Here is a 13733-nt window from a genome sequence, read left to right as displayed (position 1 = left end):
TAACAGACCAGTTCCTTGAATCTTTTTCCTTTAGGGAACTTTATAATATTATGAGTTAGCAGGTGAGTGGAAAGAAAACACCTAGAACATTGGGTTCCAGGCACTGGACACTGTTAAAATCTTTAAAGATCTGTGTTTCACATTATTTTTTATATAACTCACTCTTATGAGTAATTATGCTATATCTCAAAATTAATAATTAAGAATATAAGACCTTAAAAGATTGAGTATTTTGATTAAAAGTTGTGAAAAAAACACTTAGGATGTCATTTAACATTGGGTGTCACAATGAAAGTTACTTGACATTAATAGTCCTATTATTAACTTCCACACCTTTATACAGCTTGGACTTACAGTCTAGGAATTCATGACACCAAATTTCAATGTTATGTAATGGAAGATTTCAAGCTTTCCTTCAGCAGAGTCTTGCATACTATCACAAGCTTTAAATATTATTATTTTGGATAATACATTTAGAATTAATAGGCTACCTACTAAATAAAGAAAATGTTAGATAATTTAAAACTTTCACTATGACCACAATAGTACACTTAGTAATTTACTTATCTGTATTATATAGCTACTATTTGAATAGAAGTGTCTGTTGGCTTGAGTGAAAAATCCTTTCATAGCCTATTTTATCAGTGAGTTTTCTTGGTATGAAACTGATTCTGCCCTATGATTCTCACCCCCTTCCTCACAGCAGGTTATAGTCTACTCCACAGCATAGTGCCTCAGTCTTCACTATGCTCATTAGTTGCAGCAAAAAAATGAGACTTTTAACATTAAGTTGAACCTTATGGTTGACCAAATTATCATCAGACAACCACTTGTAACCATCCGTACCTAGTGAACAACTTCCTATAATAGATGCTTTAAATTTTTTCTCCGTTATCTCATCGGACTTGCATATTCAGCATGGAGTTGAATATTTCATAGATTTGCATCTCATGTGCATTACTTTGGACTTCCAAGGAAGAGCACTATAACATGTGGATGTTGCCTTTCATTTTCCTCATACTCTTCTCCAGAACTATAGACTCCCTACTCTGGTCTCCTGTGTTTTGCCACAGCAGAAATATTTTGTAAATCGTTTCTTGTTTAAAAAATGATTTTGGGTTGGTTCAAAGACTAGATCAGATGCTTTGGTCTTCTCTGAATTTAAGTTGCTGATCTCCACATTTACGTTAGTATCTCTGACACATTCTTCCAACCTGAGACTACTTTTTCATGACTGATAACAAATTCTATTGATTGTTAATTGTGTCTCAAGATTCAAAGTTTATAGGTATTTGTCTTTATGTCACTTTCATTTCCATTTGCTATACAGAATATAGGTTGCTTTAAAATCTTGTTTCTAAGAAATTTTATTTGATTTATGCAGGTTGATTTTTTGGGCATTAGTCTCATTTTGTATGCTTCTCTTAACATCAACAAAGAATATTAAAAGTTCATTAAAATGAGGAAATGCTTGAAACACATTAAAATTAAATGTAGATGTAACTACTAGAGGACTTTTTCAACTGCTTGTGTATGATAATCTTAAGTAGCCTTATTTTGACACTGTAGCATCAAAAAGGAATCCATTTCAGTGGTTACAAAATGTTTTAGCAATAGAATATAAAATCGATAACAAAACAGCAAAATAATGATGTCTATTTTAGATGAGATAAAATTGACAAATACATTGACATTATTACAAAACGTGTCTTTTGCTCACCAGTTCAGAAGCAGTTACAAAGTTCAGATGGCAAAATATTTAGGTGGCCAGGAGCCTTCTGTATTCATTGTTCCATGAGAGGATAGATCATGAAGTACACGTACTACAATCTGGAGACTTCCTAATATACTTTCTGATAGTATTAGGTAGTTTTCAATAAGTGCTACAAAGTACTGGAAATGTCATAAGTGTTTCTAAAGGGAATTCTTTCTGCTGAGGGAATAATGCTTCATAAATGTTTGTGGTGTTACAGTATTTTAGATAGTTTGAATATGACACATGAAATGATACCTGCTAGGGAAATGAGAAATTAATTGAATTTGATGGTTTACTTTCCTCTCTCTTCCCTTTAGCTAGGTTTAGACATTTATTTTTTTAATTTTGTTCGTAAAATTAATTAGGGCCCTCCCTGGTGACATAATGGGTTAAAGCATAGAACTACAAAGCTAACCTCAGCTGCCTCAGCATGATTTGATCCCTGGCCAAGGTCACCATGAGGTGACCCACATGGTGCAGCAGACCTCTCCTGTCTCACCTGCTATTCCCCTCAGCAGTGTATTTTGGTCATTCTGCCTGTTCTGCTCCCCACTGTGTCTCTGATGAATCCTTTTACACCCCTGCACCTCTGGTATGTACCCCAGTTCTTGTATGCATAAATATATCTTTTTTAAAAAGTAAAATTATATATATTATTTGAGACAATAGAATAATCTGGAGTGTTTCAATTGCCCAATAGGCGATATAAAGTTCTGTATCTCCTCAAGTCGTTAAAGCTCTCTACCCTCTCACCTTTACCCAAAATGTCCTTTTTACCAAAAAAATTAACAATTTTGACTTTCATTATTCATCATTAAGAGTTAAAAATGATGAATTAATGGATTTATGAAAAAGGCAAGGTCAAGTAATAAGAAATGATCTGCAATGTCAAAATCATTGCTCATGATTTCAAATCAATACCTGCCATAGATTTTAAACTCTAAGTCTAAAACAACTCTAAAATAAAAATAATCTTTTCAAATTTAAAAATAACTAAAAATACACAATGCATATTATAACCTTAATTTATAGGACTCTTACCCCTGGCTTGATAGTATTCTCCCAAATGATTTTACATTGAGCATAACTGGTCAGATAGGATATATCTAGAGAAAAAATAGAAATTGCTTTTGGCTATTAAAGAGTTGTCAAAACTAACTGTTAAATTTGTATAAAAAAAAAGAATTTAAAAATTAGTAGACTCCAAGGAAAATTAAGTTAATAACAAAACTGTCTGTTAAAGTCATTGAGTATCTCAGTTTTATGAGCTAGATCCTATTTTGTTTCGCTTTTATGCATGAAGAAATTAAAACATAAGGAATATGTAGCCTATGTTTCTACAATTAGCAAGTAAAAGTATTGAGATTTAAACTTAAGCTGACACAGAAACCACACACCTCTTTACAGTTTCGCCCTGTCTCTAACATGTTGCTCAAATCCTGGGAAACACATTTGTAAACACCCTCCTTTCCAAAATCCAGAAGGAATCTGAAACATAATAGACTGGAAAGCTGAGTCTATGGATAAATGATTTGAGGTTAATTCATTGTCCTTACTCACTCAAGACAAAGAACAGTGTTAAGGAACTCTTCAACTTTAAGGCTCACCTGCTTTCATGGCTGTGGTCTGGAAATTGGTACATACAGCAAATAAAATGAAATTTTTAATATTGCCTGATAAAAGTTAAACATGAAACAGTAAACAATATTTTTACCCATTGAAAGTCTAAATAGAGGTATTTTTGGTGGAATAGTACACCCTCAAATTCATGCCCAACTGAAACCTTGAATTAACTTCCCTTGGAACTAGGGTATTATATACATGCAGTTGTATAAAATATAGGGACCTAAATGACATCGAACTGGGTTGGATAGTTCCTAAAACCAAGAAAGTGCCCATGAGAGACAGAAGAATAGACACAGACGTGCAGCAAAAAAGACATATGAAGACACAGATAGGCAGAGATTGGAATTGTGCTCCTGAAAGCCAAGGCACATCGGGCTGCCAGAATCTGAAGGAGGTAAAGACTTCCCTGGAGACTTCAGAGGGACCACAGCTTTGCAGACATCATTATTTCAGAATTCTGCTTTGAAAGGATAGGATTTTGTTGCATTAATGTTTATGGTAATTGGTAATGGTTGCACTAGGAAACTAATACAACAAAATTGACTTTTGCTTTTAACTATTTATTTATTCATACAGAGCTGGGGTAGAGGCCAGAGTTGCCAGGGGTGAGAGTATTCAGCAGAGACAGAGTGAGGAGCAAAACAGGCAGAATGACAAAGTACACTGCTAAGGGGAGTAGCCAGCAGGCCAGGAGAGGTCTGCTGCACCATGTGTACACCTGGGTGGGGATCAAACTCGCACTGAGGCGGCTGCTGCTCGCTTGCAGTGCTGCGTCCTAACCCGTTGCACCACTGGGGAGGGCCAGAATTGACTTCTTATATAAGAAAAATTATAACCAAATTCAGCTTACACACCTATATTTAAAACAAATTACTATAGCAAAGATACAGAAACAATTTCAAGGCCCCAGAACACATAAGTAAATTAAGAAGATATGATACTTATACAAAATGGAATACTACAGCAGTCAAAAAAAGAAACTAATGCCATTTACAACAATATGGATGAACATGGAAGAGAGTATGCTAAATGAAATAAATCAGAAGGAAAAAGGTAAATACTAGATGGTTCCAGTTATATATGGAATATAGAACTAATCAAAGAATAAGACAAAGACAAACTGTAAGACATAGCTTTGAAACTGCTTTCAAAGATCTGGGACACTCAGGAGAGAAGGGCAGGGAGGGAGAGGAGAAGAGTAGAATAGGGATAGAAAGAAAGGATAGTGGGGTGTAGGACAGTGGGCACTATGGGGATGGGAAGACTAGGGTGACCACTCCTGAGGGCCCTCCCTGGTGGCGCAGCAGGCTAACGCACAGCACCAAGAAGCTAAAGCCACTTCAGCATGAGTTTGATCCCGTGGCGGAGATGACCCACGTGGCACAGCAGACCCCTCCTTACCCGCCCACTGCTCCCCTCAGCAGTGTACTTTGTCAGTCAGCCTGTTTTTTTCCCCACTCTGTTTCTGGTGGATCCTCTCACCGCCCCTGCACATCTGGCCTGTACCCCAATTCTGTATGCATAAATAAATAAATATTTTTTAATTAAAATTAAAAATAAAATACTTTTTGTTCAAAAAATTACTAAAATGATAACTTAAATCCAAATATGCATCCTTAAATGAACATGAAAATAGAAAGTTGACTGATACACATGGCAGGAAAGTAGCAATCTAGGCTTCTTTGTGTAGTGATAGTAGGAGGATAAATCAATTTGGAGAGAAACACGGCACTACTAAACTAAATTAAATATCTGCGTACACACTGCCAACCAGTTTCTCTACTGATGGTTTCTCTCAGTGAAAGCCTCACACAGATATATAATGTAGTAAAGAAATTAACCAAGACTAAAATGCTGAAACTGTTTGAAATTAACCCAAATTAAAATTCATTCAATCTTAATGCCTTGAAATCTGACATAGAGTATGAACTAAATGTTTGCCAAACACATTAATTAATAAATCAATTTTCTCTGTGTGTGAAAACAGATGTATTTGTTTTAAGCAAAACCCATAAGAGTGCAATGGAAACCATAGTGTCAATGATATAAAATTAATTAAGTGCTGGTATTTGAGTGGATTTTTATTAGTCACAACAGAGAAAATTCTGCATAAAAGTCTTTTACTGTTTCATTCTTCTATCCATTTCATACTAACATGGTCTACACAATGTTAAATATTGAATACATTGTAATAAAAAATTGAGTAGGGCCTTCCTGGTGGCACAGGGGATAAAGTCTCAGCATTATCAAGCAGCCAACAGCCATGTGGCTTGAATTCAATCCCTGGCCAGGGAGCTGACCCACATGGCTCAGCAGACCTCTCCTGCCTCATTCACTGCTCCCCTCAGCAATGTGTTTTAGTAAACCCACCTGTTCTGCTCCCGCTTTGTCTCTAGTGAATCCTCTCAACTAACCCCCCCCCTCAAGTCAACAACAACCCAGTTCTTGTAGGCATAAATAAATAAAAATAAATCTAAAAAAAATAGTTGAGCAGTTGATTCTATGTTCCCAATGATATTTTTGCCTATTTTAACCCAGAAGTACTGGGTTAAAATGGAAAGCTTCCTTTTGGTGTACCAATTGTATCTGTTCTATAAATGATTATTTCAAGTGTAACTATTCATTTAATTTTTGTGAATTGCCCCTAATCAAATTATTCCTTGTGGCAATGATGTCTCATTTTTCTTATTCCCACTAGATTATTGCACAATCCATGGTATATAATAGGCTCTCAGGACAGATTCATTTTAAACAATTAATGACTTAGTTAATTTAAAAATGAAAATTTAAAGATTTAAAGGATCAATTATGTCTGAACCATTTTCAGTTTGCTGTGGCAGTGAAATGGTCAATGTATATCAGAGAATAATAAGATGGAGTTAATAAGAAAGAAAAAAGATAGTTGCCTATAGCAAAATTTCCACATGATACCTAGCATAGTTGTAGATTCCTCAAAAAACACCCCAATTTATACATTGATAGTCTGATTGACCTTTTTTTATTTTCTGGTACCTGTACAATTTTACCTATTATCCAAATATGCATGATTATCAAAGCTATTTTTTCAGCACATATCAACATATCCTATGTTTATGGTACCAAAACCAAATAATGATTATTGAAACCAGAAAAAAAAAAGGCATCATTTACACAATGATGATAACAACTGACATTTCCTCAACCATGGAGTACAGCTCATCTCTTACACCTTCCAATCATGCCTTTGAGGGAAATGTGATCTAGATAACAGGGCAGTTACTCAAAGTCTCACTCTAAAACATTATCTGTGCCATCTGGAAACACAGCCTCTAACTGCAGGCTATGGGATCTTCCTTCAGCCGTGCTCATCATAAGCGACATAGAAAAAGACATAATTAGCAAATTTACAGCTAACACAAATCTGACAGTTCCCAAACATATTTCAGAAATCTGGAATAGGGCCAATTAAGCAAATTCCATATTCATAGAAGAGTGAGAAAAGCATGTAGATCAATATTTATCATCATAACAGGGATATAGATTTGCATATTATTAGCATATTTATTGTGGTGTGCTTTTTATGTGTCATAATTATGAGAATATATATTTACTTTCATAATTGAAAAGAAGGAAAAAATTCTCAAATAAATCACATGATATAATTTTATAATACTTAAAATTAAAGGAATCACAGAGAACATTTTGTTCAGAATAATCATATCTTATTCTCCAATTAATGTTCACTTCAAGATACCGTTTCCTAAGGAGCAACAGAGTTGGGATTTCTTATACTTTAAGACTGCTTGGGAGGGGGCAAGGATCTCCATGAATTGATGGAAGGCAATAGATGCTTTGGTGGTGGGTGTGATATGGTCTAATACACAAGAAAAGGTGGGAGCTTTTGTTTTTGAATCATTGTGGACTGGGAGCTTATGTTTTTGAATCATTGTGGGCTTTATATTTAGTGTATTAGTCAAAGTCGGGAGGGATGGAAAGAAAGAGCATAGGAGAGTTGAGAGAGTGAGTGGAGTTTGATTATAGGAATGGCTCATGTGATTTTTATGACTGGGAGGGCCAAGATCTGCAGGGTAGCCAGCACACTTCAATCAGTTGTAAGAGCACTCATATCTTCAGATAAAGTCCGAAGCCAGTCTAGTGGAGAGTTGCTTCTTGTTTAGGAAGGCTGGTCTTTTCATTCTATTCGCGTGTTCATCTGAGGTCCTCTCACAGTATAGAGAGACATCTGCTTGACTTACACAGCTCATCAGTCCAAATGTTGCTTTAATCCCAAAACCCCTGCACATTGACATCAAATTAACCAACACACTTAGTAAATACGCCCCTCCCTTCAAATCAAGTATTTACCTCTGAGGGCTATCACAGCCGCTCTCAATTCTTGCCTTTACATGATGTGTCTGCACCTACAGATAGACTGCCTTTCAGAAACAAGTGATACTGATGATTGCAGCCCAGCAAGCATCATTGTTCTTTATCAATTGCTATCTGTGTATTTTAAATACAGAAACATATTTCTTTTACATAAAAAACAATTATCTAGTGTCAGGGAAGAACCTGAAACATTTTACTACACTGGGATGTTATCTTGGCAATAAAATTCTTATAATTTTGGTTATGTTTATACATCTTATATTGAATTGAATGTCAGTGTTTGATGAAGGGTTGTAAATGTGATAATTACTCATCAGCACATTCTAGGATATTTATAATTATATAAGCAAGGCATTGAATTTAAATATTTGGAAGTAAGTGGGATAATAATTATAAATGATGTGCAAAGTAACTCAGATTCCTAGAGATCTCATTATACGTAACAAGATGAATCTGAAGAAAGTAAATATTTTGACATAGGTCACCCTGGGGCTCCTTGTAGAAATTAGTTTTCTCCAAATGTTATTAAGTAATCAATGTCAGATAATATAATGTATAGGCTTGGCAGATTCTCAAAATATGTTTTAGAATGCAGCTTCTGAGTTTGACTCTTTAAAGGAAAAGTACACTTTGCACTTCATTAACTGGATCATAATATTTATTATGATCATAATTATATATTACCCTCCTTGAATTAAAGCATAGTTCTACTTATAATGTGATAGGTCTTTAAATTTTTTCATCCTTGTCACTTGGGAAAATGAACATGAGTCATTAAAACAAACTTCCAACCTAAGATGTTTTATTCCCCAGCCTCCATGTTACTTGGGCATAAATGATCCATCTTTAAGAGATTTTTTAATTTGAAAGAAGAGAGGATATAGGTATTTATATATGAACTCCAAGAAAAATCGAAATGTGATTTTTCTTAATCATTTTTAGGAAACAGGAGAAAAGAATGACTGAATCATCTTTGGAATAAAAATATGCATCTTTTCAAAAGTTGCAACCAAGTATGGTAGACTGGAATACCAAAGAATCTGCAGAGTAAGCACAGAGCAACTAATTCCAGGTTAGTAAAGAGCCTTTGATGTTTATTTTTTTAATGACTGTGCACCTGAAGATACAAGTCAAGACTTTTTTATTTTGTATATTAAATCATATTAACTTGTCAGTTAAAATTAAATTTTCATAATACTTATTAAAGGAGCATGTATAGGTATAAAAATCAACCTAATTTTTTCTGATTGTAAATTTAGTTTGTTAATCTTTAAAAAGTCTTTGCAAATCATAAAAAGTTCTCTGAAATTTGAACTGAATCTATTTCATTCCATTTCTTTGAACATCCATTTTTAAAAGAAATATATTGAAATGTAGTTTATATACCATAAAGTTTACTCATTTTTAAGTCTGCAATTCAATGGTTTTTAGTATATTCAGAGCATTGGGCACCTATCACCAATATCTAATTTTAGAACGTCTTTGATTCAATGGCAAAAGTTTTTTTATTTTCCTGAGTTTTCCACTTGATAATTTTATATTACAAAACACTAAAACGCCATTTCAAGTTAATGTGTGAAATTTTTCATGACCGTAAGGAGGGGACTATGCCAATAAAATTTCAACTCTTATGGTCTGCTTTATATGCACAAAGATTGGTGTTAGGATAATCTAAGTAAACTTGTGAAGAGTTCCTGAGCTGTGATTAAATCCATCGTGTCTGCAAAGCCATTTATCATCTGATTTATTATTCCAGTCTAAACGGAGTTGGCATGTATTACCAAAAAGTCAGTGCAATAAAATCTTTTCAATACAATTCATTTATAAAAGTTCAGGGGGGGAAAAATGGAGTTTTGAGCCCTTATTATCCTGACAAAAACCTGATGGAAGTGGGTGCCTTAAACACATTTAATAACCACTAATTCCTATATTTATGTTCTCTCACTCTCTGATGTTAATAGCATTAGAGTATTTCAGATCAAGAATATGTTATTCTAGTGCCTTTTAGAAATTTTGCAAAACTATCATTTTAATATATATTATTTAATTTTGAAAAGGTCAGCATAATAAAAGCAGATATGAAGAGCAGTTCTACATCTTTTATGGAATTTTTCATGAAGAATTTGGTTCAATGCCTTTAAAGACCTTTGTACAATATTTTCCTTAGTGAGGTAGCTGATACTCATGACAAAGGAATAATGGGTCCTATATCTTCCACCCTACTTCTGGAAGCTTAGAGCTACATTTTAATCAACTGTTGAACTTTTTGGTCACTTATATGTAATTTTTATATAAGCCCCATCCAAAGTTTACTGCATAGATTTTATGGTCTGGATTTTGTTGAAATATCTTCAAGAATATCTTTTATCTAAAACCAACCTAAATTCCTTTCAAAAGTAGTCAGCTTTATTGTAAACAATAAATATTATCATTGATTTTTTTTTTATCTCACACACAATTGACTAAAAAAGCAAAGAACTGTAATAAAAAATTGTGAGATTGGGGGAAATGTATTAACTTCCTTTTATATTGATTGGTTTCTATATTGAGTTGTGAGGTAAAAAGCTCTGTTGGTGTTCTATGTGGTCTGAATGAATACATGTGTGAGTGAGCAAATGAGTAACCAGGGAGAATGGTTCATGTCGCTTACCAGGAGGCATCCTGGAAGGAATTGAGGTTGTCAAGATCCAATCAACCATATGAAGACAGTTGTACCACTCAGTAAATTCACTAAAATGGGTGGATTTTATGATAGGTAGATTTCATTAATATATTGGGTTTATACTTTTGTTTCTTAAGTAATTTTAATAAAAGGAACATTGGTTGAATATACTTTGCATAATTCAAAACATAAGCTCCCACCTCTTCTGATGTAATAGACACATCACACCCACCACCAAAGCATCCATTTTCCTCCACCAATCTAAGGTGACCCTTGCCCCCTTCCTAAAGTGGGTTTAAAAAATGAAGAAACCCCAAGCAGTCTTAGAGTGAAAGAAATCCCAACTCTGTTGCACCTTAGCAACAGACTGAATTGAACATTAATTGGAGAATAATATAGGATTATTCTGAACAAGATCTTTATGATTCATTTAGTTATAAGTACTGCAACATATTATACCTTGTGACTTTTTTTACTTCAGAATATTTTCCTTCCTTTCAATTATGAAATAAATATATATTTTCATAATTATGACACATAAAAAGCACATCCGTTATAAAGAAATATGTTAATAATATACCAATCTGTATCCCTGTTATGATGGTAAATAATGATCTACATTCTTTTCTCACTTCTTGTGTGTATATGGAATTTGCTTAATTGGACCTATCTCCAGATTTTTCAAATATTTTTGTGAACTCTGTCAAATTTGTGTTCTGTAAATTTGCTAATTATGTCTAGATCACATTTTCCTAAAAGGCAGGATCTGAGGGTGTAAGAGATGCTGTTATGTGGTTTGCGTATCTCACCATGTCACTCCTCCAGAATTACTGTAGCTGTGTATACTTATACATCATCCCAAACATGTTTAAACCCAGAACATGTTTTTTTTAGCTTAAAAAATCTTACTCCTTTTAACTTTGCCATTAAAGAAGTGAAATTTACTATGCTTTTCTTTAAGACAGAAAAATGCTTGACTTAGCTATGTAGGTATAGTCCCCACCAAAATGTCTCTGCTAGAGTTTATTTTGTGTTTCTTTGAATAAATGGAGAGCAGAGAAATAAAGACTTAATAACATCTGTACAGTTGTCTTTGCATTTCATGATGACATTGCTTTTTAAATTAAGCCTTAATTTTAATTCTTAGTTCTGATTCTTAAAAGCAATTAACCAAGAGCAACAACACTAACACAGATGGAGAGAGAATAATACCACCCAGAAAATCTTCACATTCTTAATCTTTTTAAGGATTTGTGTTTCATAATTTTTATATGATTGGTTTTACATTTGCCCTGGGCAAAGGTTAGAAGAGGCTGGGGTTGTTCCTATAACTCTCACACATTCTAGAGTCTCAGGATGTCCAACTGCTCTTACGGAAACAGTGAAATTTGATAAGGGTAAGTACACTTGTTGGTATGAACATATAGTGCATTTTAGATTATCTCCTACAAGTGAAAAATTATGTTGAGATAACACTAGCTGATCACATTCTTATGGCTGGAAGTTGACAGACACTTTCACTTATATCTCTTTTCTTTATATAGATTCAGAATAAATCTGAAACCTGAGGTAATGGAACTGCAAAATTATTCCTTGGTGTCAGAATTTGTTTTGCAAGGACTCTGCACTTCCCGTCATCTCCAAAATGTTCTCTTTGTGTTCTTCTCTGGGATATATGTGACCATTGTGCTGGGTAATGTCATCATTGTGGTCACTGTCATTTTTAACCCCTCCTTGAACTCTTCCCCTATGTACTTTCTGCTGGGAAATTTATCTTTTCTGGACATATGGCTGGCCTCATTTGCCACTCCCAAGATGATCAGGGATTTTCTTAGTGATCGAAAGCTCATCTCATTTGGAGGATATATGGCTCAAATCTTCTTCTTGCACTTTGTTGGTGGGGCTGAGATGGTACTTCTGGTTTCCATGGCCTATGACAGATATGTGGCCATTTGCAAACCCTTGCATTATATGTCCATGATGAGCAGGCAGACTTGCATCGTGCTGGTGCTGGTATCGTGGACTATTGGATTTGTGCATTCCATCAGTCAGGTAGCCTTCACTGTGAATTTACCTTACTGTGGCCCCAATGAGGTAAATAGTTTCTTCTGTGATCTTCCTCTTGTGATCAAGCTTGCCTGCATGGACACCTACGTCTTGGGTATACTTATGATCTCAGACAGTGGGTTGCTCTCCATGAGCTGTTTTCTGCTCCTGCTCACCTCCTACACTACCATCCTCATCACTGTCCGTCAGCGGGCCTCTGGTGCAGTATCCAAAGCACTCTCTACTTGCTCTGCACATATCATGGTGGTCACACTGTTCTTTGGGCCTTGCATCTTCATTTATGTGTGGCCTTTTAGTCGGTTTTCTGTGGACAAGCTCCTCTCTGTGTTTTACACCATTTTCACTCCACTTTTGAACCCCCTCATCTACACATTGAGAAATAAGGAGATGAAAACAGCTATGAAGAAACTGTGGACCCGTCATAGAACTTTTCAGTGAATTCCATATGAAGCTCCATGTTCCTGTTTATCTGGAGCTTTAGTTTCATTATATGATTGTGCACAAAGATTTCATTTTATCATGTTTTGAAGTAATTTATATTGAGTTATACTCTATCATGGAAGTAGATGTTGATTTCAACAAATCATTTATGATGCTATGATGCAATACATATACACAAACCTGCATGTACATTTTGGAATGAATTCTGCAATTTGCAAAACTTATTTTCCTAAGTCGTTTATTTTACCTAAAAAAATTAATTGAACTTTCATTTCCTACTCATGCACAGCAGGAGCTATCAGTTAATAGGCATTCAAGACATAAGACATTTGGCATTCAAGGAAACTAGGCTGAGAATGAAGACTGCCTGGTAAACCTTTGCCCTGGTTTTGAAAGCCTGAGAGAAGGAAAGGAACACTGTTTAAAGATCCTATTGATTTTAAAAGTGCATTTTTTCTTGTTATTGTATATTATCCTTAACCTTTTTTATTAACAAAATGAATGCATACCATTGATAGTCTATTACAAAAGTTAATGTTAACATGAGGAAATAAGAATTTTATGGCTCAATATTTCTTGATTATAGCTATAGTATTACCACTTACTATGTAGAGGATTATTAAATAAATCAAATTTCACCCACAGTAGATTTTTAAATAGACATTCTATCATACTGAGTTGATTTTTTCCCCTGGGGAGTCTTCTATCAGAAAGTGTATTTAAATATCAACTTTCAGATCTTTTGCTGAGTTTCTAAATGTCTTGAAAAAATGTACAAAAATTAAACTTAATATTATTTAAATTAGTGTTCTG

At 34.5% G+C, this 13733-nt stretch overlaps 1 protein-coding gene across 1 annotated transcript; it reads left to right on the top strand.

Moving 5' to 3' along the window:
• The first annotated feature begins 11984 nt into the window (after positions 1 to 11984).
• LOC101637034 (olfactory receptor 4K14) lies at positions 11985 to 12917 on the top strand. Its single transcript, XM_004694704.1, has one exon. It carries the CDS (start codon positions 11985 to 11987, stop codon positions 12915 to 12917), a length of 933 nt encoding a protein of 310 aa, XP_004694761.1.
• Positions 12918 to 13733: the final 816 nt, after the last annotated feature.

This window comes from Condylura cristata, unplaced genomic scaffold, assembly GCF_000260355.1.
Source record: "Condylura cristata isolate star-nosed mole 26May11 unplaced genomic scaffold, ConCri1.0 scaffold00045, whole genome shotgun sequence".
Lineage (NCBI taxonomy): Eukaryota > Metazoa > Chordata > Mammalia > Eulipotyphla > Talpidae > Condylura > Condylura cristata.
The sequence above is the reverse complement of the archived record's forward strand: the minus strand, read 5'-3'. Positions and strand labels throughout refer to the sequence as shown.

Coding starts and splice junctions, on each gene's coding strand:
- LOC101637034 (XM_004694704.1), top strand. CDS start 11,985: ATGGAACTGCAAAATTATTCCTTGGTGTCAGAATTTGTTTTGCAAGGA.